Genomic DNA, 22,144 nt, shown 5'->3' on the forward strand with positions numbered 1-22,144 from the left:
GTTCTATGCATTCTATATAAATAAAGCTGCCGGGCATGGTGGCGCACGCCTTTAATCCCAGCACTTGGGAGGCAGAGGCAGGCAGATTTCTGAGTTTGAGGCCAGCCTGGTCTACAGAGTGAGTTCCAGGACAGTCAGGGCTATATAGAGAAACCCTGTCTCGAAAAAACCGAAAGAAAGGAAGGAAGGAAGGAAGGAAGGGAGGGAGGGAGGGAGGAAGGGAGGGAGGGAGGGAGGGAGGGAGGAAGGAAGGAAGGAAGCAAGCTAGCTAGCTGTCTCTGTCAATGATGCTCTGCATTCTGGGCATCTATTTGGAATCTGAGGCCTTTTGTCACTCTGAACAGCTCTTATCTGCCTGTACCAGGGAGGGAAGAAGGAGGTCAGATGAATATAGCTTTCCTGGCTAGAAAGGTATTTGTAAGGATAGGCTGTGGTGCGTGCGTATGTCCCCGAGTGCCTGCTATCTCAGTAGAAATGCCAAAACAGAAGTAGGACTGGGCTTGGGTGTGGAGGACATAAAGAGGCCAGGTTTGGACAAAGGGGAGAGGGTGGAGACAGCTGCAAACTAACTTTGGCACCTCTACCTTTCCCTTGAGACCCTCCTCCCCCCTCCTCCCACCACTTGTTCCCTTCCTTAGTATGTACAGGCTAGTTTGACTTCCCCATGAAGCCTGGGCTAGTTTGAACCTGAGGACCGTCCAGCCACATCCTGCTCCCCTTCCCTTCTTGCTTTCCAAGTCAGAAGATCCAATTACTACTCTCAGTCCCTCTAGCCGAAGAGAAAGGCCATCTTGTTCCTACTAGATTCTTCAACCAACCATGCACAACTTTGACCACAATCTTGTCATGGCACATGCATCACACATATCATACATATAACACATATGCAGTGATAAATAAATGATAATAAATAGACAAGGCAGGAGAACTTCATGAGACATACAGTACTAATAAGAAAATTTTCTTTCTTTCTTTCTTTCTTTCTTTCTTTCTTTCTTTCTTTCTTTCTTTCTTTCTTTCTTTTTTTTTTGTTTTTTTGAGAAAGAAAATTCTAAATGTCCCATATCTACACCCAGTGGCTTCACAGGTCCAAGGACAGGGGCAGCATCCTGGTGAGGGTCTCTTTTCTTTAGTTAACACTCCAGGTTAATAATCTTTGTTTTATTTTCATTTTATTTTATGTTAGTCTTTCTACATGACTAGGCTGGGCTTGAACTGAGGTAATCTTCGTACCTCAGCCTCCAAAATATCAGAATATCAGAATTGTGCCACCAACCCCAGCTCAGGACAACAACTGATATGTTCAGAGTAGCAGCCTAGGAAACCAATGCTCCTTCCTGACACAGCCTTTTTTACTGATCTGGTGGTGGCAGTAGTGGCAGCAGTAGCAATAGCAGCAGCAAAACTCAAGGTCAACAGCCTCTAGAAACATTTAACCCAATGAGCTCTCTATGGTCAGAGCTCAGACCTGCAAGGGCCAATGGCAGGTATGCAGGTTGCCTAGCAGTCCACCAGCTTAAGGGGTTATCTGGACCTCTGCTGGCAGGCACAATCTGAAGAGCAACTTGCTAATATCTTCCCAAAATAGAACATTCACATGCCTTCTGATTCTGCAAATGCTACCACTTAAAATCTACCCTAAAAGCATTGCTATGCACGTATGAGCTATGTGGGAGAATACAAAAGCCTCTTCCATTTCAAGCAGCAAAATAACCAGAAGCAACCTCAGATCCCAACGGCCAAGGGTCACCTGGTCAAATAACTCAGTGTCTGCCTCTCTCCTACCCAAGGACCATGGTGGAGTCACTACAAGCATTCATTTGATGAGGCCGAGGATGTAGCAGGTGGTACAGTGCCTGTTTAGCATGCATGAAGCCTGTGTTCAGTCCTCAGTATGACATAAAAGTAGGCATGGTGGCACAGGCCTGCAATCTCAAGGCATGTTAAGGCTCAAGTTCAAGGTCATCTTCAGCTACCAGCACGTGTGAGGCCAGTATTGGCTGCATGAAACCCTGTCTCTTTTTCTTTCTTTTTTTCTTTTCTTTCTTTTCTTTCTTTTCTTTCTTTTCTTTCTTTTCTTTCTTTCTTTCTTTCTTTCTTTCTTTCTTTCTTTCTTTCTTTCTTTCTTTCTTTCTTTCTTTCTTTCTTTCTCCTCTCCCCCTTCCCCTTCCCCTTCCCCTTCCCTTTCCCTTTCCCTTTCTTTCTTTCTTTCTTTCTTTCTTTCTTTCTTTCTTTCTTTCTTTCTTTCTTTCTTTCTTTCTTTCTTTCTTTCTTTCTTTCTTTTTTTTTTTTTTCTTTTTTCAAGATAGGACTTCTCTGTGTAGTACTGGCTGTCCTGGAACTCACTCTGTAGATCAGGGTGGGCTCAAACTCAGAAATCCGCCCACCTCTGCCTCCCAAGTGCTGGGATTAAAGGCGTGCGCCACCACTGCCTAGCCTGCTTCACTTTTTTATGTATACAAGTATTTTGCCTACGTCTATCTCTATGCTCCTGTGTATGCCACTGTCTGCATGAGCCAGGGAAAGACATAGATCCCCAGAGTAGTGAGCCACCATGTGGGTGCTAGGAATTGAACTCCAGTCTTTTTCAAGAACAGCCAGAGCTATTAACTGCATCTCTCTCATTCCGTTTTGTTTTGTTTTGTTTGTTTGTTTGTTTGTTTGTTTTGAGACAAGGTCTTACTATGGAGCTCTGGCTGGCCTAGAACTCTCAATTAGACCAGACTGGTTTCAAACTCACAGAGATCTGTGTCTGCTTTCCAAATGTCAGGATTAAAGGTGTGCTACCATACCCAGTAAGACTCGGCTTGAAAAAAAAATATTTTTTTTTTAAATCTCAAGATGAGTGTTTTATGTCAAAACACTAAGTCCAGGAGCAGTTTGTAGATTAGATGTTTTTTGACTCACACAAACCAAAGGCTCTTATTGTGTACAAATGTTCTCATATCGGTCTGTAAATGTATAAAGCCTAAAAGACACACTCCACACTGAATGCATGATCAAATGACCAATTTCTATTCTGGGTGGAAAGGAGAGAATAGATAGATCTTTTTTTCTTTGCTTTTCTACCTTTCTTCCCTACCTCCTCCCCCTTTGGTAGTGCTAGAACTCAAAATCAGGATCCTAAGAATGCTAAATAAAGGGCTGCTGAGATGGCTCAGCAGGTAAGAGCACTGACTAATCTTCTGAAGGTCCTGAGTTCAAAACCCAGTCACCACATGGTGGCTCACAACCATCCATAATGAGATCTAATGCCCTCTTCTGGAGTACCTGAAGACAGCTACAGTGCATTTACATATAGTAATAAATAAGTCTTTGGGCCAGAGCAAGCAAGGCTGGAGCAAGCAGAGGTCCTGAGTTCAATTCCCAGCATCCACATGATGGCTCACAACCATCTGTACAGCTACAGAGTATTCATATACATAAAATAATTAATCTAAAAAAAAAGAATGCTAAATAGAAGTAAGTGTGTGGTATACATCTGTACTTCCAGCACTCGGGAGGCTAAGGCAGGAGGATCTCTAAGAGTTAGAGGCTAGCACTATTCAGTAGTGCAGGCCAGCCTAAGAAGAAGAGATACTGTCTCCAAAAAGGGGACTGGGAGGCTGGGAGATAGCTCAGCTGGTAAAGCACAAGCAGGAGAACCTGAGTTCAGTCCCCAGGAGCCAGGCTACAAAGCCATGTGTAGTAACGTACATTAATCACAGCCCTGGGGAAGCAAAGACAGGGTCCTAGAGCTCACTGGCTGGCCCGTACAGCTGAATTGGCAAGTGCCAGGTTTAGGGAGAAATGCTATCTCAAAAAATAAGGTGAAGGGTGACTGAAGAAGACACCCAACATCAACTATGGTCTCCCCACCCAACAAACACACACGTGCTTGCACGCACCTCCCAACACAAAAGCAAAGATCGCTAGGCAAACACTGTACACTGAGTAGATTCCTAAATCCCAATAAAGACTTCTATTAGTTTGTTTGTTTAAGATGGTGTTACTATTAATCCAGGAAAGTCCTGACCGTGTTTCAGAGGAAAGGGTGACACTGAGCTCTGATCTTGCTCCTCAGTGCAAGCAAGCATTGTGCCATGTGCGCCCTGCCACACCCACCGTCAGACGTCCACACTGGGGATCTAACCTTGGGTTTCGAGCCTGCTACTCCAGCACGTCACTGCTGAGCTACAGGCCTAACCTTGGAACTCTATTTTCCATTTCACATTTTTTTTGTTTGATTTCTTTCCCGTAACAACAATAAATTTATTACTTATGTGATTAAAAATGCATTCAAAATGTTTTTAAAGGGTAAGAAATGTGGGCTGGAAAAAAGCTCTTCAGTTAAAAGCACTGGCTGCTCTTCCAGAGGATTCAGGGTCAATCCAGCACTCTTGGGGTGGCTTACAACACCCATAACTCCAATTACTGGGAAGCCTATGTCCTCTTTTGGCCTCTATGGGCACCAGGAACACACCTGGGACATACAAAGACAAAATGCTCAAACACATAAAATGAAAATAAACAAGTGAGTAAATAAAGGTTAAGAGATGATGGAGCTGAGGAGAGTCCTCAGTCAATATAGAGCTTCCCATGCAAGCATGGGAGCACCGGGTGGACTTCCAGCACCCACATGAAAAGCCAGGCCTGGTGGCACGTTTTTGTAACCCAGAGGTGGACAGGACGATCCGGGGAACTTACTGGCTGATTAGCCTAACTTAACTTGGTGAGCCCCGAGTTCTGGTGAGAGACTTTTCTCAAAACATAAGGTTGGGGGCTGGAAAATGGCTCAATGCTTAAGAGTGCTTTCTGCTTTTGCAAAGGACCAAAGTGTGGGTCTCAGGAGGTTCGTTCAGTGGCTCAATCCTCCTATGACTGCAGCTCTAGGAAAGATGATGCTCTCTTTTGACCTCCTAGGGCAAGCGCACACACAGTAATAAAAAGTTTTTTCTTAACCTTTAAAGGTAAGAAAAGATGCCGAGACTTTGGCTGATCGCTATAGTTCAGCTACAAATATAAAACCGGGCCTATTGCCTTTGGTCTCTAGCTCAACCCCAATCCCTCTTTTCCACTAAGTAAGTTTCTCTTGCTTTTGATGTCACCTGATGAGTTACAAGTAGCCCCCGGTATTAAGGGACCTTCCTCTCACAGAGGCAGCCACAGAAGAGAAAGCTGTGATCTGGCAAGTCGCATGGCTGCCTCAAAAAACACTGCCAATTTCATTTCTTGAGCAAAACTAGAGAGCCGAGATAACAGGCAGATGCTGGGATGTGTGCAGAAGGAAGGGGCTCAGGTAAGCACAAGCACCCCCTGGCCCTGGGGTATTTTACACCGCATTGAATCCTGCAGATCTCTGCCCTGGCAGGACATTCACTGTCAGAAACTACCACTAGGGCTGAGACCTCTCGTTTGCTGTTCATATACCATATATGGTTGAATTGGATGAAAATCCTTCAGCCACATCTACACAGGAAACACCAGTCCCAGGCTGGAAGTTAAGAGCACTGACTGCTCTTCCAAAGGTCCTGAGTTCAAATCCCAGCAAATCATCCGTAACTAGATCTGACGCTCTCTTCTGGAGTGTCTAAAGACAGCTACAGTGTACTTACATATAATAAATAAATACATCTTTAAACAAATAAAATAAAAAATAAAACAACAGGGGCCAGGGATATAGCTTAATTGTTAGAATGCTTGCCAAGCATCCAGAAAGCCCTGGATTCTATCCCCAGCACTACATAAATCAGGGATGGAGCCGGGCGCACGCCTTTAACCCTAGCACTTGGGAGGCAAAGGCAGGTGGATTTCTGAGTTCGATGCCAGCTTGGTCTACAAGTGAGTTCCAGGACAGCCAGGGCTACACAGAGAGACCCTGTCTCGAAAAACCAAAAAAATAAAAATAAAAACCAACAACAACAACAAAAAAAACCAAACCAGGGATGGTGATGAAAACTCAGGAGGTGGAGGCAGGAGGATCAGAAGATGAAGGTCTTCCTTGGCTGCATAGTTACTTGGAAGCTGGCCTGGGCTGTATGAGACACTGTTGTTTTATTGTGCAGCCAACAGGAATCCCATCCCATTCCTAAGCTCCTTGCTTTTGCTTTTACTGTCCTCAAAGCCCACAAAGCTGTCTTCACCCCGACCTGTTCACCATATTACACTTGACGTACTGTCAGTGCTAACAGGATAATAAAAGGGGGTGCCTCTGAAGCTGGGGCTTACTGAATTTGTTTCTTAGCTCTACTGACCATGAATGAGAGCCTCAGTCCTTCAACTATAAACTATGGATAACGATATCTTTCTCTAGATTTGTTGTAAGGCCTTACTGAAGCAACGCTCATCACGGTACCTAATACATGTATGACAGATTCAACTTCATGCTGTTCACTCTCCTGCTCCTTCTACCCAAGTGAGATCAAAGGCAGAGGAACTGCCACCCCACACACCCCTGCATAGTCAAAACTACAGGGTGGGAACCCAGGGCCTCAGCTGATAGCCTGAGACTCAAAATGACACCCTGACCCTGTGCGACCCTCAACTCTTACCTGCCCAACATTGAAGGTCAGTGTGATGGCATAAAAGAAATTAGAGTTGGCACTTCCTGCATAAATCCATAGGTGCCACAGGACAGGGAAGAGAAGAGAGCAGACGATGATGATGCAGGTGAGGACGAAGATGTTCCGCAGGACTGCAAAGACAAGTGGTCAGTTAGCCTGGCACTCAGTCTCTCATACCCTTTTTGCTGTGATAGTCACAGGACAGGGAGCTCAGATGGCTCAAAGGCAGAGCACTCCCAGAACACTGTGTGCTAGGAACAAACCTCAGAGCCAGGTGAATGGTTTCCCATGCCCACAATTGCTGGGGATCTGTATTTGAAGACTTTCCGCCCACCAAAGGCTTGTCTGCCTTAAAACTGGCGCAATCAGGGGGCTGGTGAGATGGCTCAGCAGGTAAGAGCACTCGACTGTTCTTCCAAAGGTCCTGAGTTCAAATCCCAGCAACCACATGGTGGCTCACAACCACCCATAATGAGATCTGACTCCCTCTTCTGGTGCATCTGAAGATAGCTACAGTGTACTTACATATATAAATAAATCTTTAAAAAAAAAAAAAACTGGCGCAATCAGCAATTCTGCGAATGCTTCTAAGCCTAATAGTGAGGCATTCCATGAAGACACCTGTCTTCTACTCTTCAACCTCCCCTCTTGGGTACAACATGGCTGGAGACAAAGGCTTCAGATGGGTGACAGGAAAGAGACCCAAGTACAGAGATGAAAGAGGCCATGAGTGCAGCCTGTGGGCTGCAAAGAGACATTTCAATGTGCTTGGAAGACCTTCGCTGGCATCTAGTTGGATTCAGGCCAATGGTGACCTTTGCAGGAACAGGGAACTGCTACTCACTCTTGCTGGCTGGAAGGCTGAAAGATTAAAGCTCTATGCCAGAGCAGATGGAACTGGGGACCTGGGGCACAGTACAGCTTGTTCCAGGCACCAGGAGGCGTCAGAGATGACCAGGGCCTACACCCTTCATCAGACCTGCTAGGTCAGATGGAGTCAAGTTCCCCAGACAGTCACTGGGTGGCTTATCCAATCTGCTGCACCACACTGAAGAACAGGGGCTTCTGACAAGGCCCTTTCCCTCTCGAGCCTCAGGCATTTAGAAATAAAATGTCACCAAAAGTATCTAGTCTCATCAGGAGGGTAATAGAGGGAATTAGGGGGCTTCAAAGGTCAAAGAGATGTTCTTTTCTTAAATTACATGCTAGATATATAGGAACTTACAGCATAATGCTTATAATTTATTTGTATTTTAATCAACATTCTTTTACCTTTATACAATAGCTAATTAAAAAAAAAATACAACACATGTTCAACTCCAGCCCTGAGCCCTGTGGTAGCTGGCTTTGCAGCTGGGCCACTGCAGGCTGGCACCAGCTCTGCCAGCAGGCTGTTCTCTAATACCACAAGTATGCGTTTGTCTTGTCTGACTCATCCTGACTCAAGGCTTCAGAAGCCAATGACTGTGATATATTTATTGATTTATTTGTTTTTGTTTTTGAAGATAGTCCCGGCTGTCCTGGAACTCACTCAGTAAGCCAGACTGGCCTTCGACTCAGAGATCCACCTGCCTCTGCCTCCCAAGTGCCGGGATTAAAGACATGTCCAGAGCAGGGCCTATTCTTCTTTTCTCTTCCACTGGCCAATGCAAGAAAATAGGTAAGGTGGGACCTGGGAGATCAATACTAGCAGCTAGTATTTCAATGGGACATTCTACAATATTAACTATATTCAACTAGAACAAAAGACTTCACAAAATGTCTACTCAGGGTCCCAAGGCCAGAGCTAAAGTCACTTAGTGAGAGGACAAATCCCAAACAGATGCTCCAAACATTAGGAGTCCCTGGACAGTGCACACAGCACAAAGCATGCTGACTACTATGCTCTGCAGGAACTTAGGATATGCTGTGTCTATGAAGTCCTTGCACAACCACTTGATGCCTCTCTCTACTTAGTAGAGCCTATAAGATCATCTAGGTTTCTGGAAATTTCCTCTTTCTCTGCCCCATCATCTCTGTGGGCATAAAATAATTTATTTCAAGTTTTAAAAATATTTATTTCAATGTCCCTGGCTGCTATACCGGCAGCTTTGATGGTGGAAATATGCAGGGGATACCCTGGTTAATTATCACTGATGATAACTGCAGTGCCATTAACATATTTTCTTTTTTCAAACTTAAAAAAATATCCATGCCGTGCAGTGGTGGTGCACGCCTTTAACCCCAGCACTTGGGAGGCAGCCTGGTCTACAGAGCGAGTTCCAGGACAGCCAGGGATACACAGAGAAACTCTGTCTCGAAAAACCAAACCAACCAACCAACCAAACAAACAAAAAAACCCAAAAAACAAAAACACCCCCAAAAAAATCCATGAAAAATACTTTTTTTTTTTTTGAGTCAGGTCTCATATGGCCTGGAATTCCCTTTTGTAGCCTTGGCTAACCTCAAACTTGCTATCCTCCCGCTTCAGCCTCTTAAGTGTTAGGGTTATAGATCCATGCCAGAAAGCTCCACTTACTCTCTTCATCTCATGGACGGAAAAGGAAAACTCAGAGGCGCAGAAAGGCTAAAGAAGCTGCCTGGGAAAGGCAGAGTGTAGACTCAAGCTGTAGTCTGTCTGTCTACAAACTGAATTCAGCAACGTGAGAATGCTACACAACGCCTCTGAGGAAGGGCAATGCCCTCTTTAGGACGGACAGCTAACGAAAACAACCTGGTTGGGACAGGGAAAGACCAGTGCCTGAAGCCCTACCCTCCCACAGACCAAGGCATGTCTATATATTCCAATTGCCTGTGATTCATCACTGGGTGATTCTTATCTGTGAAATGAGGATGTCACAAGCAGAAGATGCCACCTCCTCTCAGTCAGCTCAGATTGGTCACCATTCTAACCAGGCCTGAGAGACACACCTGGCCTGGGCGTGGTCTGCCCACTTCACTGTTTACCTTCACTCCGGGGCTACACTCACAGGTAGGTTTCCTACTCACAGCTGGTCAGTTTCACTTCCTGCTTGACACCCAGACAAAACAACAGGAACTAACTTCTTGGGCAGCTTGCTCTAGGAGTTCGCTTCTGACGCTTGGCTGCATATCGCAGCTCCTTGAGAGAACCAGGAAGGTACCTGGGCTCTGCTTCCCTCACGGGGAGGGGAGGCTTCAGCAGCCTTCTACATACATTTGCAGACTCTTTTCCCCCCTTTTTCGATTGTTGTTGTTTTTCAAGACAAGGTTTCTCTGTGTAGTCTTGGCTTCACTATGCTGAACAGGCTGGCCTCAAACTCAGAGATCCTCCTGCCTCTGCCTCCCAAGTACTAGCATTAAAGTTGTGTGCCACACTGCCCTGTCATTTGCTGATTCTTTTGTGTTAGAATCCATGTTGGGTGTAAGGATATCTTACCCTACAGGAGCCTCGGGAGAAATGGGTAGAATTGAGAAGGGTCTTTATAGGAAGCAGGAAGTCCTATGTTCATAGCCAAAGGCTACAGTTGCACTTGTTCAATAAGAAGCTTGACCACTGTCCAATAAGAAGCTTGGTCACATGTAGCTTCATACATTTAATTTTAAACAAGAATTTCAGTTTCTACTGACACCATGGCTCTTCTTTGTAGTCTCAGTATTCAGGAAGTTAAGATAGGATGACTTCTTCTAATTTTAGGACAGCCTAGGCTATATAGTGAGTTTCAGGATAGCCTTGGCTACAGTCTAGGATCTGTCTCAAACAAACAAACAAATAAACTAATGGAAAAAAATCTGTCCATGACAGTATACACCAGTAAACCTGGATCTGAGAGGTGAAGGCAGAAGGATCAGGAGTTCAAGGTAATCTTCAGCTATACAGTGAGCTTAAGGCCAGTTTGGGCAATATGAAACCCTATGCCACAAAGCTGGAAATAGAGGAGAAAAGAAAGAAAAAACTTAGTTTCTGTATAATATTAGTAGCCACTCTATTAGAATACAGACTAGACACGGTCATCATTACAAACAGCGAGGTTGGACAGCACTGGGCAAGGCCTAGAGAGCTAGGCTCCAATTCCTAGTCTTTCTATTTAGCAGTCACAGGACCTTGAACAAGTGGCTCTATCTTTTTGTACCTCAGTTTTCTCATCTGTATAAGGAAATACTTACCTCCAAAGCTGATGCAAAGACAAAATGACCAACAGCAGTCAGGAACACAGTCACATGCTCTAAGCGATTGTTCTTTGTCACTGACCACAGGACCAGGAGGCACAGAGGCACATGCATGCTTCAGTGGCCTCCTCTTTCTCGGTGCTACCAGCAATGGGTGCCCAGTAAATGCATATCAATTCCTTCTCCCAGCTATTTCGCCTAGCAGTTAGCTGCACTTGAATCTATCCCTAGTGAGGAAAGTCAGAATACTCACATCTGTAGAGATGGTTCCACACAGGGAAGAAAGCCATGTAGAGGGCCACATCCCCCACAGTTGGATAGGACTTGAAGATAGAGATGATGGCAATCTGAATGAACATGAAGAAGATGGGATGCTCCCTGGAGCAGGGCAGGGAAGACAAACAGGCAGAGAGATTAGCCAGGGACTAGGCCCACCTTAGAGACCCCTGATCCTACCTCACCAACCAAAAGTACTCCCTAGGGGTCCTTCAGGCAAAGGCTGCCTTACTACTCACAAGGCATGCATGAGCCAGGCTTCAGTAGCAGGGCAGGAAACTACAGATATCAAATGCCCAGAGGTGGCAAGGAAGACCAGACAAACACCAGTTTATAGGGACATTGCCCACCAGTGGCTTCCTCCTGTCTGTACTAGCTTTCAGCATGCCCCCGGGAACCAAAGGAAGCAAATGAAGTTAGCATTCCTTATCAGGGTGGTGGTGGTGCACACTTTTATTCCCAGGACTTAGGAGGCAGAGGCAGGCAGAGTGAGTTTCAGAGCAGCCAAAGGTACACAGAGAAACCATGTCTTGAAAAAAAAAAAAGTTAAGCATTTCTTATTAGAATCCTAAATGACTGCTTGTCAAGAGAAATCAGGCAAAGGTCGCTGCGACAGGTCCCAAGACAGGAAGTGCCTGCTGGCTGATGGCTTGCTTACTGTTTACAGTCAGAGAAACAAGAGCACCGAGAGTTACACTCAGCATTTTCAGCTCTTCAGGGGCCAAAATTCTCTTTTGATATAGGGCCTCATGTAGAACAGGCTGTCCTAGTGACTATGTAGATGAGGCTAGCCTTGAACTCATGATCCTCTTGCCTCTACTTCCTAGGTGCTAAGATTACAGAGAGCTACCATGTCTCTCTCTGAAACAGAATTCTGGGGACCTACAACTAGTAACAGCTAAAACTGGCTTAAATTAATAAACTACCATGGCTCCTCTCTCCTGAGCCCCCTTTCTATGCTGAGCTCTGTGCAAAGTTTCTCCTGCGTCATCTCAGAGGATCCTCACAACACCAAGGCCAGCCTTCTAGGCAGAGATTCTTGTCCCCTGTCCTTCCCAGAGAAGTGAAGTCAGTGATGGAGCCTGGATCTGTCTGCAGAGCTCCTAATCCACCATGCTTTTCTCCTGGGTATTTCACATGTCTCACAGCAAAGGTGAGGAGAGCATGGGGCACATTCCTTGGAACAGCCAGCCCCTCGACACAAGCAGAGGTTGACTTCTGCACGAGAGCTAGATGCCTGCTTATGAAGGTCTTTGTCAGCTGCTCTGGAGCCAGGGGGATGGAACCACCAGGGGGATGGAACCACAGCAGTGTTCTCCTTAGGAGCCTGGCATGGCCCGAGAGGATGAATACAGATTCTGGAGTCAGACAAACTATGTGTGAATCCCAACTCCACTGCTTGCAAGCTGTGTAACTCTCTGAGCAAGAAGTCCTCAACTATAAAGCTGGCCTCCAAGTTCCTGAGTTTGCTAGCAACCTATTCACAGAGCTACAAAGGTATATGACAGCTCTGTTGTAGAAATGTACTACACAGTAAGCCCTATTTCAGAAAAACTGACCAGAAGATTAAAAAGGGTTGAGCTTGCCCAGCCTTCCAAATAACCCAACTAGAGTCCCTTAGGGTAAATCATAATTGGGCTGCTGATCAAGAAAATCCAACCAGACCTACTATCCACAAAGCCATCCTCAGTGTAACCTCTGCTCTTGCCCGAAATGGTGATGAGAGTGAGTAGTAATGTGGCCTCAGGCACCTTCAGGTAAGCCCAGGGCTCCAGAGCATCCTCTGTGCAGCTTGTACTTGGATGTGACTCTCAACTGCTGACCTGATCAATGAAGCCAGAAGCCAGAAGCCTGATGGTGGGGTTCTGTCTGAGGGTACTGCCAGGTTGGCAGGCTACAGTGGGGAGCATGGACAAACAAGCTGCAGGCTTCACACTTACTTTAATTTGATGGCTAATGGAACTGTGTAGAAGAAGACGTTGATCTGAAACACGCAGACAAAAAAGAGGCTGAAGTGCTCAAACATCTCTGCAAAGAAGTACCAGAAAAGACCAATGTTTGGAGTGAGATCTGGAACAGAGAGTCTGAAATTAAGAAAACACATGGAGAGAAAAGAGCAGAGTTACAAATGGTTGGCTTTGCCCTGCTTTTTTCCTCAAGACTTGGGGCCAGTACTAGGTGACCAAGGATGGCGCCGTCCCTTTAAAAGTCATAAAAGAGCTCTCTAGATAACCCATACAGATAATTTACCAAATGCGGGGCTGAAGATCCAGAGAACAGAAGCTATAATATATATTAGCTAAGGTAGAGTGCTTTCCCAGAATGCACAGTTCCCTGGGCTCAAACTCCAGAACTGTACTAAGCCCACATGAGAAAGCAGGAGGATCTAAAGCTTAAGATCATTCATGGTGGATATGGAGTTAGGTTATGCAAGGTTAGAATGGGCTACACAAGCAAACAAAACCCAGCTAAAAGAATCTGAAATGAGAAAGGGATCCATCTGAGAAACTGGGAGAGCGGCCCCTCTTCTCCACACCAGGCCGGTTTACAATCAGGAGCAACCCAGTATTGCAAGAGGAAGGAGACTTAAATAAACAAAATCTATTTTGGGCATTTGAAAGACCTGCCCAGAGGAACAAGCTCTGTAAGCTTGCTCCCTCCTCCCAATTCTTGTTCCACATGCCCATAGCAAGAGCCAGAGAACTGCATGCCCGAGCCTGTGGCCGAGTTTTCCAAGGGCTTCAGGAGCCAGCAGCAGTTTGTGCAAAAATCCCCAGGGCCACAAAACTCATTTGATAATTCTAAGCTTATCTGGAAGACTTTTGTCTATTTAAATCATAAAAGAATTGGCTACAATACTGGCTTTTCCAAAAGTCCATGCTACCTAAATGTACACACACACACACACACACACAAGCAAAGCAAAGCAAACATTTGTGGGTTTTTTTCCAATACTGGGGATGGAACTCAGGACTTCCAGAATACTAAAGACACTACCAGTGGGCTACATCCTGAGCTCCTAAGTGTGCAAGTGTGTGTGTGTTTTAAAGAAAGAAGGCAGCAAGGGACACTAGGCTGGGCAAGTGACAAGAGTACTATCTACTGCCCCTACCATATTATATATATATATTTATACACACACAGATCCCTGTTTATAATTTTATCATTTTAATTGTATTGGGCTTGTTTTGATTTTTTTGTCTTTAAAGATGGGGTCTTGAGTGACCTAAAACTCACTATGTAGACCAGGTTAGACTTGAACTCACAGACGCCTGCCTCTGCTTCCAAACTGCTGGGATTGGAGGCATACACTACCAATCTAGCTTTAATTCATAATTTAAAAAAAAGGCAATGAATAAGTGAATGAAAAGAAGGGCGAGAGAGACATAGTATTCCCTAACCCAGATAAGTAGGCAGGTAAATAGGTAGAGGTGTGTATGTGTGTGCATATGTGTGTGTGTGTGTGTGTGTGTGTGTGTGTGTGTGTGTGTGTGTGTGTGTGTAGGGGGTGTTGTTGAAACAAGATCATTGCAATAGAGCCCAGGCTGCAAATGAATTTAATATATAGCTAACAATTTTTTTTTTCAGCCCCCATCCTCTGCCTCCAGCTCCCAGCTGCTAGGGTTGCAGGTGTATGGCACATGCTTGCCTAGATTAAGTCTATGGTCTTATAACAACATTTCCTTTCCTGAGTAACAAGAAAAAGAGTAGAATTTTGGCTCAGTAGAAAGCCAGGAAAAACTATTCACCAGGTATTACAGATACTTATCCAAGGCAAAACACAAAGAACTCAAAGTGAGCAAGTTATTATGCTTAGAATTTACCACAGGGAGACAGCCCGGAGTCCCAGGTAAGCGTTCCCCCATGCCTGAGTCCTTCCCCACAATGATATGTATATATTACCTATTGGGCTCTCTCACACCTATGTAATCAGAACTCCTAGGGACCGGCCAGCAGTCTGGATGTCAGAGGCTCCCTTAAAGGATGAGGACCCTTTTTGTAAACACTGTCTGCATAGTTTTCTCCTTCTGATTCCACTATGAGCTATGAAAACCAAATTAGCTTCCAGAAATGTCTAGAGAGGTCTTTACTCACATGAAACCATAGACTGCAGGGATGAAGTCCCAGGAGCTGAGAAGGAAGAAAGAGAGGCAAACTATCACCACCAGGCTTCCTGTGTACATCATGGCGTACTCCCACGAGAAGATCCAGAAGGCTTTGCTCTTCACTTTAACAGGGATGTACTGCCGCTAGGAGAGAGGCCAGACAGGACATTTAGGGACGCCAAGGACAAAAAAGCCAGCTATCAGCTTATGCATGAAGATCCTTCCTATAAAACCAAGCCATGTCACAAAACTTTACAATTTTTCCGTTTCCTTTCGGTTTTGTTCTGTTTTGTTTTTTTGAGACAGGGTTCCTCTGTGTAGTCCTGACCATCTTGGAACTCTCTCTGTAGGGCAAGCTGGCCTTGAACTCAGAGACTGCCTGCCTCTGCCTCCTGAGTCCTAAGATTAAAGGCTTGCACCACCACTGCCTGGTAATGATTCTTTCTTAAACCAGAAAAAACTATCAAAAAAACAAATAAACAAACAAACAAAAAAACAAGTGTTTTGAAAAATGTATTAAGAATATATCCAGGGCTGGGTAATTGTGGTGGCACATGCCTTTAATCCCGTCATTCAGGAGGCAGAGGCAAGTGGATCTCTGCTTCAAGGCCAGCCTGGTCTACAGAGTGAGTTCCAGGACAACCAGGGCTACACAGAGAAACACTGTCTCCAAAAACAAACAAACAAACAAACAAACAAACAAACAAACAAACAAGTGCATCCTCTGCCTCAGACCCAATAATGCTGCTCCAGGTGTGCATCCTGGACACGTGCACAAACATCAACGAGAAGATGCTGCACCAGGAAGGAAGCATGGGCTCTGGGCAACAAACAATGGCACACCAGTGATGCCATACAAACCCTACTGACATGTGTCAACATAGCTAAATCTCAAACATGTAAGGGCATAGCAGGAAACTGACAAATGACCAGTAGGATACGAAAATACTTATGCTACCTTGAAATTACATCCAACAATATTATGTGTTATTTATGTATGTAAGAATTTAAGTGTAAAAGTTTTATGAAACATATTAGGATATACACGGCCCGGCAAGACGACTTGATGGCTAAAAGCACTTGCCACCAAGCCTGCCTTAAGCCTAATCCCCAAGATCCACATGGTGGAAGAAAAATCAAACCCTGCAAGTTTCCCACTGACCCCCCCACTGTGGCATGTGTGTGCCATCACCACAAAAAACAAATTTTCAAATGTAATTTAAAATAATAAAAGAAAGTGGGCTGTTGTAGTGCACACCTTCATCCCAACACTCAGAAGGCAGAGGGAGGTGGATCTCTGTTGAGTTCAAGGCCAGGGGGATCTACAGAGTAAGTTCCAGGACAGCCAAGGCTACACACACACACACACACACACACACACACACACACACACACACACACAAAATCTCAAAAACAGTGTGGATGGACAGACAGATAAATAAGACAAGATATACACTGAAGCCATAATAACTTCCAAAAGTAGAAAGAAAAAACCAGGACTTTATAAATTACATCCTGTTTATTTTGTATGTGCGGGGGTGGACTCGCCACTGGCCATGGTGTGCCTATGTAAGTCAGAAGACAATTACAGGAGTTGGCTCTGTTTTTTCACTATGTGGGCCCTAGAGAGCATACTTGGATTCCTGGACTTGGCAGTGGGTACCCTGATCCAGTAAGCCATCACACTGGCTCTACTTACAGTGTTCAGTAAGTAACTAATAAGTAAGCTAATAGTAGTCTGGAATGATGGCGCAGGCCCCTAATCCCAACACTCAGGAGACAGAGGCAGACAGATCCTGTGAAGTTAAGGCCAGCCTTGTTTACATATTGATTTCCAGGCCAGCCAGAATTATATGAGACCTCGTCCCTGTTTCCCCATAAAAGCAAATATAAACCAAAATGATAAAAAAAAATATATCTTTTAACTTTGGGACTCTTTAAAATAACTGATGGGGGGGGTGCGGGGGTTAAATTACTACTGCTCTGCCTTTCACATGAAAGAAAAGCACAGCTCAAAGGACAAAGAAGATACGGACAGCGGCACACACCTCAACTCAGTACTGCTGAGGCTGGGGTAAGAGGATTCTCAAGGGTCCAGCCTGGACTACACAGCGAGACCCTGTCTCAAAAAAAATAAGTAAAATATTAATGGGTGAAGTTCTGAAAGGAAACAGACTTGCATAATCTCAAATTATCTCTCTGCAGGTACTTACTACCGCCAAGTGGCCAAGCCTGACAACCTGAATTCGACCCCCAAGACCCGCAAGGGACAAGGAGAGAACTGACTCTTCTTGAGAGCTGTCCTCTGACCTCTGCGTGTGACCTGTGTCATGCACGCAAGGCACACTAGGGAGGCTGGGGAGAGCCAAGGGCAGTGTAGCTGCACATGCAAACCACACCGACTGAGGAGGAGCGTGCGCAAAGCACCAGTGACTCTCACAGACAGACTACGTGGAAGAAGCGGAACACAAATGAGATTTTTATTTCACCTGTATCAAGTTCTGGGATAGAACTGGGCATGGTGGCTCATACCTGTTAATCCCAATATTTGGAAGGCTGAAACAGGAGGATTGCTGAAAGTTCAAAGCCAGACTGGGTTAGAGAATAAGTTCTAGGTCAGCATAGGCTACAGAGTAAAATCCTGTCTCAAAAAATAAAATAAGACCTAACCCTAACCCTGAAGAACAAAGTGTGGACACTTTGCCCCTTCCTAGAAATGGGAACAAAACACCCATGGAAGGAGTTACAGAGACAAAATTTGGAGCTGTGACGAAAGGATGGACCATCTAGTGATTGCCATAAAACTAGTTATAGAATAGGCAGAACTATGATTATTATTAACATCCAGAACCGGTTTCATTATGTTATTTTCCTTCTTAAGGTTACTTTATGCGTCTGGGTGTTTTGCTTGCATGTGAGCATGTGTACCACAGGTATGCCTGGTGCTGCCTCTCCCCCAAGGGCCAGGATTGAAGGCTGCACCGTCACACCCATCTTTCATTATGGCATTTCCACATGTCACTGTCCCTGTTCTAATTTCTATCTCTTCCCCACTGCCCTCTTCTGCACTCCCTGTCCATCTCTGTTTACTTCCACTGCAGAATTGCCCCCTCCACCTTCATATCACATGTTTTCTAGTAACTGCATAAGAGTTCAATACTGTCAGACAGACAAAATGTAAGACATGTAGGACCCACTCCACCCCATGTTCTTCTCTCAGCTTACCTCTATCCAGCTCTACTCTGCTGACACTCATCTCTCTTCCCTTAAATGTGCTGGCACTATCTGAATTAGTGAAAAATACCAGTAAAAATTCAGTTCTTTAGTCTCCAGTCGTGACTGGAACTCTTTCCGTAGACCAGGCTGGCCTCAAACTCACAGAGATCTGCCTCCCAAATGCTGCCATTAAAGGTGTACAACAGCACTGTCTGGCCTCACTAGCACTCTGCAAGTGTTCAACAGGCAAATGTGGCTTATGACTATTGTCCTCTGTGACTGCTGTGTTTTGTGTTCCCTGCATATCGCGTGGCTACTGTATCTGTGTGCACTGATTACTGTATTGACCGGGCAAGTACAGAACATTTTCTATCATCACAAGAAGATCTATCAGGGGCTGAAGAGATGGCTCAGGGGATAAGAGCACAGGCTGTTCTTCCAAGGGACCTGGGTTTGATTGCCAGAACTCACATGGTGACTCCTGTCTATAACTCTAGTTCCGGAAGTTCTGATACCCTTTTCTGGCCTCCATGAGCACTGCAGGCGTGTGGCGGTGCAGAGATGCACATGGAAGCAAAACACCCATACACATAAAATAAAAATAAACCTTAATAAAAGAGTCTTAAATAATCATTTTTTAAGAGAACGGAGTTTCATAAAGTAGATATCGGAGCAGATGCCCATAACCCTCCCTCTTGGAAGATGGAGGCAGAAAATAAGCAACCAAATTTCTGTTTGCACCTTGTTCTTGGGAACTTACTTAATTCAATGTATTACTGTTGACATTTGAATAGCAAATATTTTTTTCCTTAGCAAACTTGTAATTATAAATTCTGAATCAATTCAAGGTACAATTTTATTTTTAAGATAAGTTCTGTGGGGAAAACAGTCATGAAATCATAAAGTGATGAAGAATATTTATTAAGTCTATTTACAAAAACTTAAGTTTACGTTGTAAGAACTGCTCCTGTTACATAGCAAGGCACAAGTGAAATCCTTTTCTCTTTTAGACTAGATTTGTACCCACAGCTAGCCTCTTTATGTAGCCCAGGCTGGCCTCGAACTTGTGTCAATACTTCTGCCTCAGCCTCTTAAGTGGTGAGATTACAGACATGTGCTACCATGTCTGGCTCTGAAATTCTTTGCATTGTTTTTGAATAATCTTTCTTTTTAAAAAGACTTACTCTATTTTCAATTATATGTATGTATATATATTTGTGTATAAGTATTCATATGTGAATGCAGGCTCCCACAGAAGGCAGAGGAGTTTAATCCCTCTCAGGCTGGATTTACAATTATGAGCCACCAGTATGGGTACAGGGACTCGGGACCTCTGTAAGAGACAAGTGTACATGCCCTTAACCACTGAGCCATCTCTCCAGCATCAGAAATACAAGATTTGATTTTTGCTTGTTTCTTTTGAGACAGGATCCCATGTAGCCCAGGCTGGCCTCTAACTCACTATGTAGTTGAAGATGACCCTGAAGTCATGATCCTCCTGCCTTGTGCTACAATTACAGATGTGTAATTACTATACAAGGCTGAGATGGTTTTGCTATAGAGCCCTGGCTGGCCACAAAATTACAGCAATATTCCTGCATTAGCCCTCAAGTGTTGAGATAGGCAAGAACCTCCATGCCTTGCACACTGAAATTGATTTGCTACTGCTACTGCTGTGGCTGCTGGGGTGTATTTGTTAAGCCTTGTGTATGTGTCAACTGTGGATGTCATGCAAAAGCCATTCACTGTACAGGTTTAGTGGTGTGCACTTATTTGCTTGTATATGTGTGAGGCACAGGTGGAGATTAGAGGACAATTACCAGGAGTTGGTTCTCTCCTCCCACCACAGGGGATGGGAGTAGGGGGTGTGGGGTGTGGGGGAACAGATATCAATTTAGGCATCAGTCTTCTCCTTTACCTGCTGAGCCATCTTCATGGCCCTTGTTTTGTTTTTCTGAGACAAGGTCTTATGTAACCCAGGTTGGCCTCAAACTCACTGTGCAGCCAAGAATGACCAGGAACTTCAGATCCTCTTGCCTCCACCTCCCTAGTCATGGGATACAGATACACTCCACCATACCTGATTGTATTGTGGGGCACTGGGAATGAAACCCGGTCAAGTATTCTACCAACTGTGCTCTGCTTGCTGTCCCCTAGCCCCAGTAATTTTTATCCTACTGAATCCATCTTTAGTCAATGGGAAACTCTTCAGGTTGGATCTTGAGTCCTTTTGGGGTGAATTTAGTAGCGGCTGGTGACTTGTTATCTGGTGTCACAACATTCTATGATCACCCTGTACTGCAATCACCCTTTCTCTAAGAAACTCATTTAAGGGTGAATGGTGTCTCTAGATCACAGCATGGGCACTAAGGATGTAGTAGATTGATTCTACTACACCTTTTAGCGAGCATAGGATGCATAGACACAAACAAAAACAGGTATCAATGCCTGCGGGCAGAACAGGCAACAAGCACGACAGCGATGAAGCATGGGGACTGTGGTAAGGTTAAGAGGAGATGTTCTATGTGAAGAAGACGGAGCTTTAAATTCTTCAAAAGAAGCCAGAAAGGCTGATGGGATAATTCATATCAGCAAAGGGCTTGCCATGCAAATATAAGGACCTGCGTTTGATTCCCAAAACTTATGCAAATCACTGCTGGGTGTGGTGCTGTGTGCTTGCAATCCCAGCCCTGGGGAGGTAGACACAGGGGGATTTCATGGATGCATTGGCTAAACAGCATAGCCTATTTGCTGAGTTCTCAGCCAGTGACAGACCCTGTCTCAAAACAAAAACAAACAAAATAAATGTGGCCCTATTTGAAGGTTCATGGATATGTACACCCAATATCCCAGAGGTATACTATTACTAACATATATATAAACATTTAGGGACAATTATTCTCAAATTGCTTGTTGAGAGTTTCTCGGGACAGAATCCAAACCTTGTTACAGAAGGGAGAGGGTTTTTCAGGGCTAGACACTGACCTGTGCTAGTGCTCCATCACTGGGCTTTATTTAATTCAAGTCCCTCGCCTCAGTGCTCTAAAACATCTCCATAGAAACCATTTTCTTCCATGATATGAAAAGGGGAAAAGCCAGTTATGAGACTCAAGCTGCCTAGTAGATTAGCCAAATTGGGGATTATGGGTTCAAGTGAGATATCCTGCCTACCCCAATATACATGGTAGAGAGTGATCAACGAAATCAGTCAATATCATCCTCTGGCATCTATAGGCAGACACATACATGTTCATGTGTATCTGCACACACACTTGTCTCCCACACATGTAAACACATACACATATTTACATGAAAAAGGTTATGTTTTTAAAAATTCATCTTAAATTTGCACTCCCCATTACTTGAGTGTATATATGTGTGCCTTTGTGTGTGTGCACATATGGGTGCACATAGTGTTACCCCTTATCTAACAGAGCAGTAGCTCATCTCTCTCTCTCTCTCTCTCTCTCTCTCTCTCTCTCTTTCTTTCTTTTCAGACAGGGTCTCTCACTAGCCTGGAACATAATGAAGGGTTAGAGTAGCTGACTAGTGAGTGAGGCAGACGGACCAGAAGTTCAGTGCTTTGATTTGCCCTGTATTTTGCCTATTTAGAAAAAGGAAAAAGCTAACACACCTGCCACCTCAGCCCGGAGCCGTACAGGAAGCAAAGAGAAAATGCTGGGGAATTGGAGCAGGATATAAAACCTCTAAATAAGGGCCTCTCTTAAAGAAGGCCTGGGAAGATGCAATTGCAAATTGTCAAGAAAAACCTGATGGGACTGACCCCCTTGTGAGGCATCACGAATGACCTCAGACACAGAAAAGTATGGAAACCATAGGCTTAAGTTCTTCAATTCAAAGACAAGAGGTCAGATT

General features: G+C 44.6%; 1 protein-coding gene across 2 annotated transcripts in view; it reads right to left on the reverse strand.

The window, feature by feature from the left end:
- The window catches only part of Pigu (phosphatidylinositol glycan anchor biosynthesis, class U), a 79,182-nt gene that overhangs the window by 7,917 nt on the left and 49,121 nt on the right, over positions 1-22,144 (reverse strand). For both annotated transcript variants that reach the window (XM_006499333.1, NM_001004721.1), the window contains exons 8-11: positions 15,042-15,196; positions 12,887-13,030; positions 10,924-11,048; positions 6,531-6,673 (exon numbers count right to left, since the gene is read on the reverse strand). In XM_006499333.1, the coding sequence (XP_006499396.1) occupies positions 6,531-6,673; positions 10,924-11,048; positions 12,887-13,030; positions 15,042-15,196 (567 nt within the window). The remainder of the gene's footprint in view (positions 1-6,530; positions 6,674-10,923; positions 11,049-12,886; positions 13,031-15,041; positions 15,197-22,144) is intronic.

Source organism: Mus musculus, chromosome 2 (genome assembly GCF_000001635.26).
Source record: "Mus musculus strain C57BL/6J chromosome 2, GRCm38.p6 C57BL/6J".
Lineage (NCBI taxonomy): Eukaryota > Metazoa > Chordata > Mammalia > Rodentia > Muridae > Mus > Mus musculus.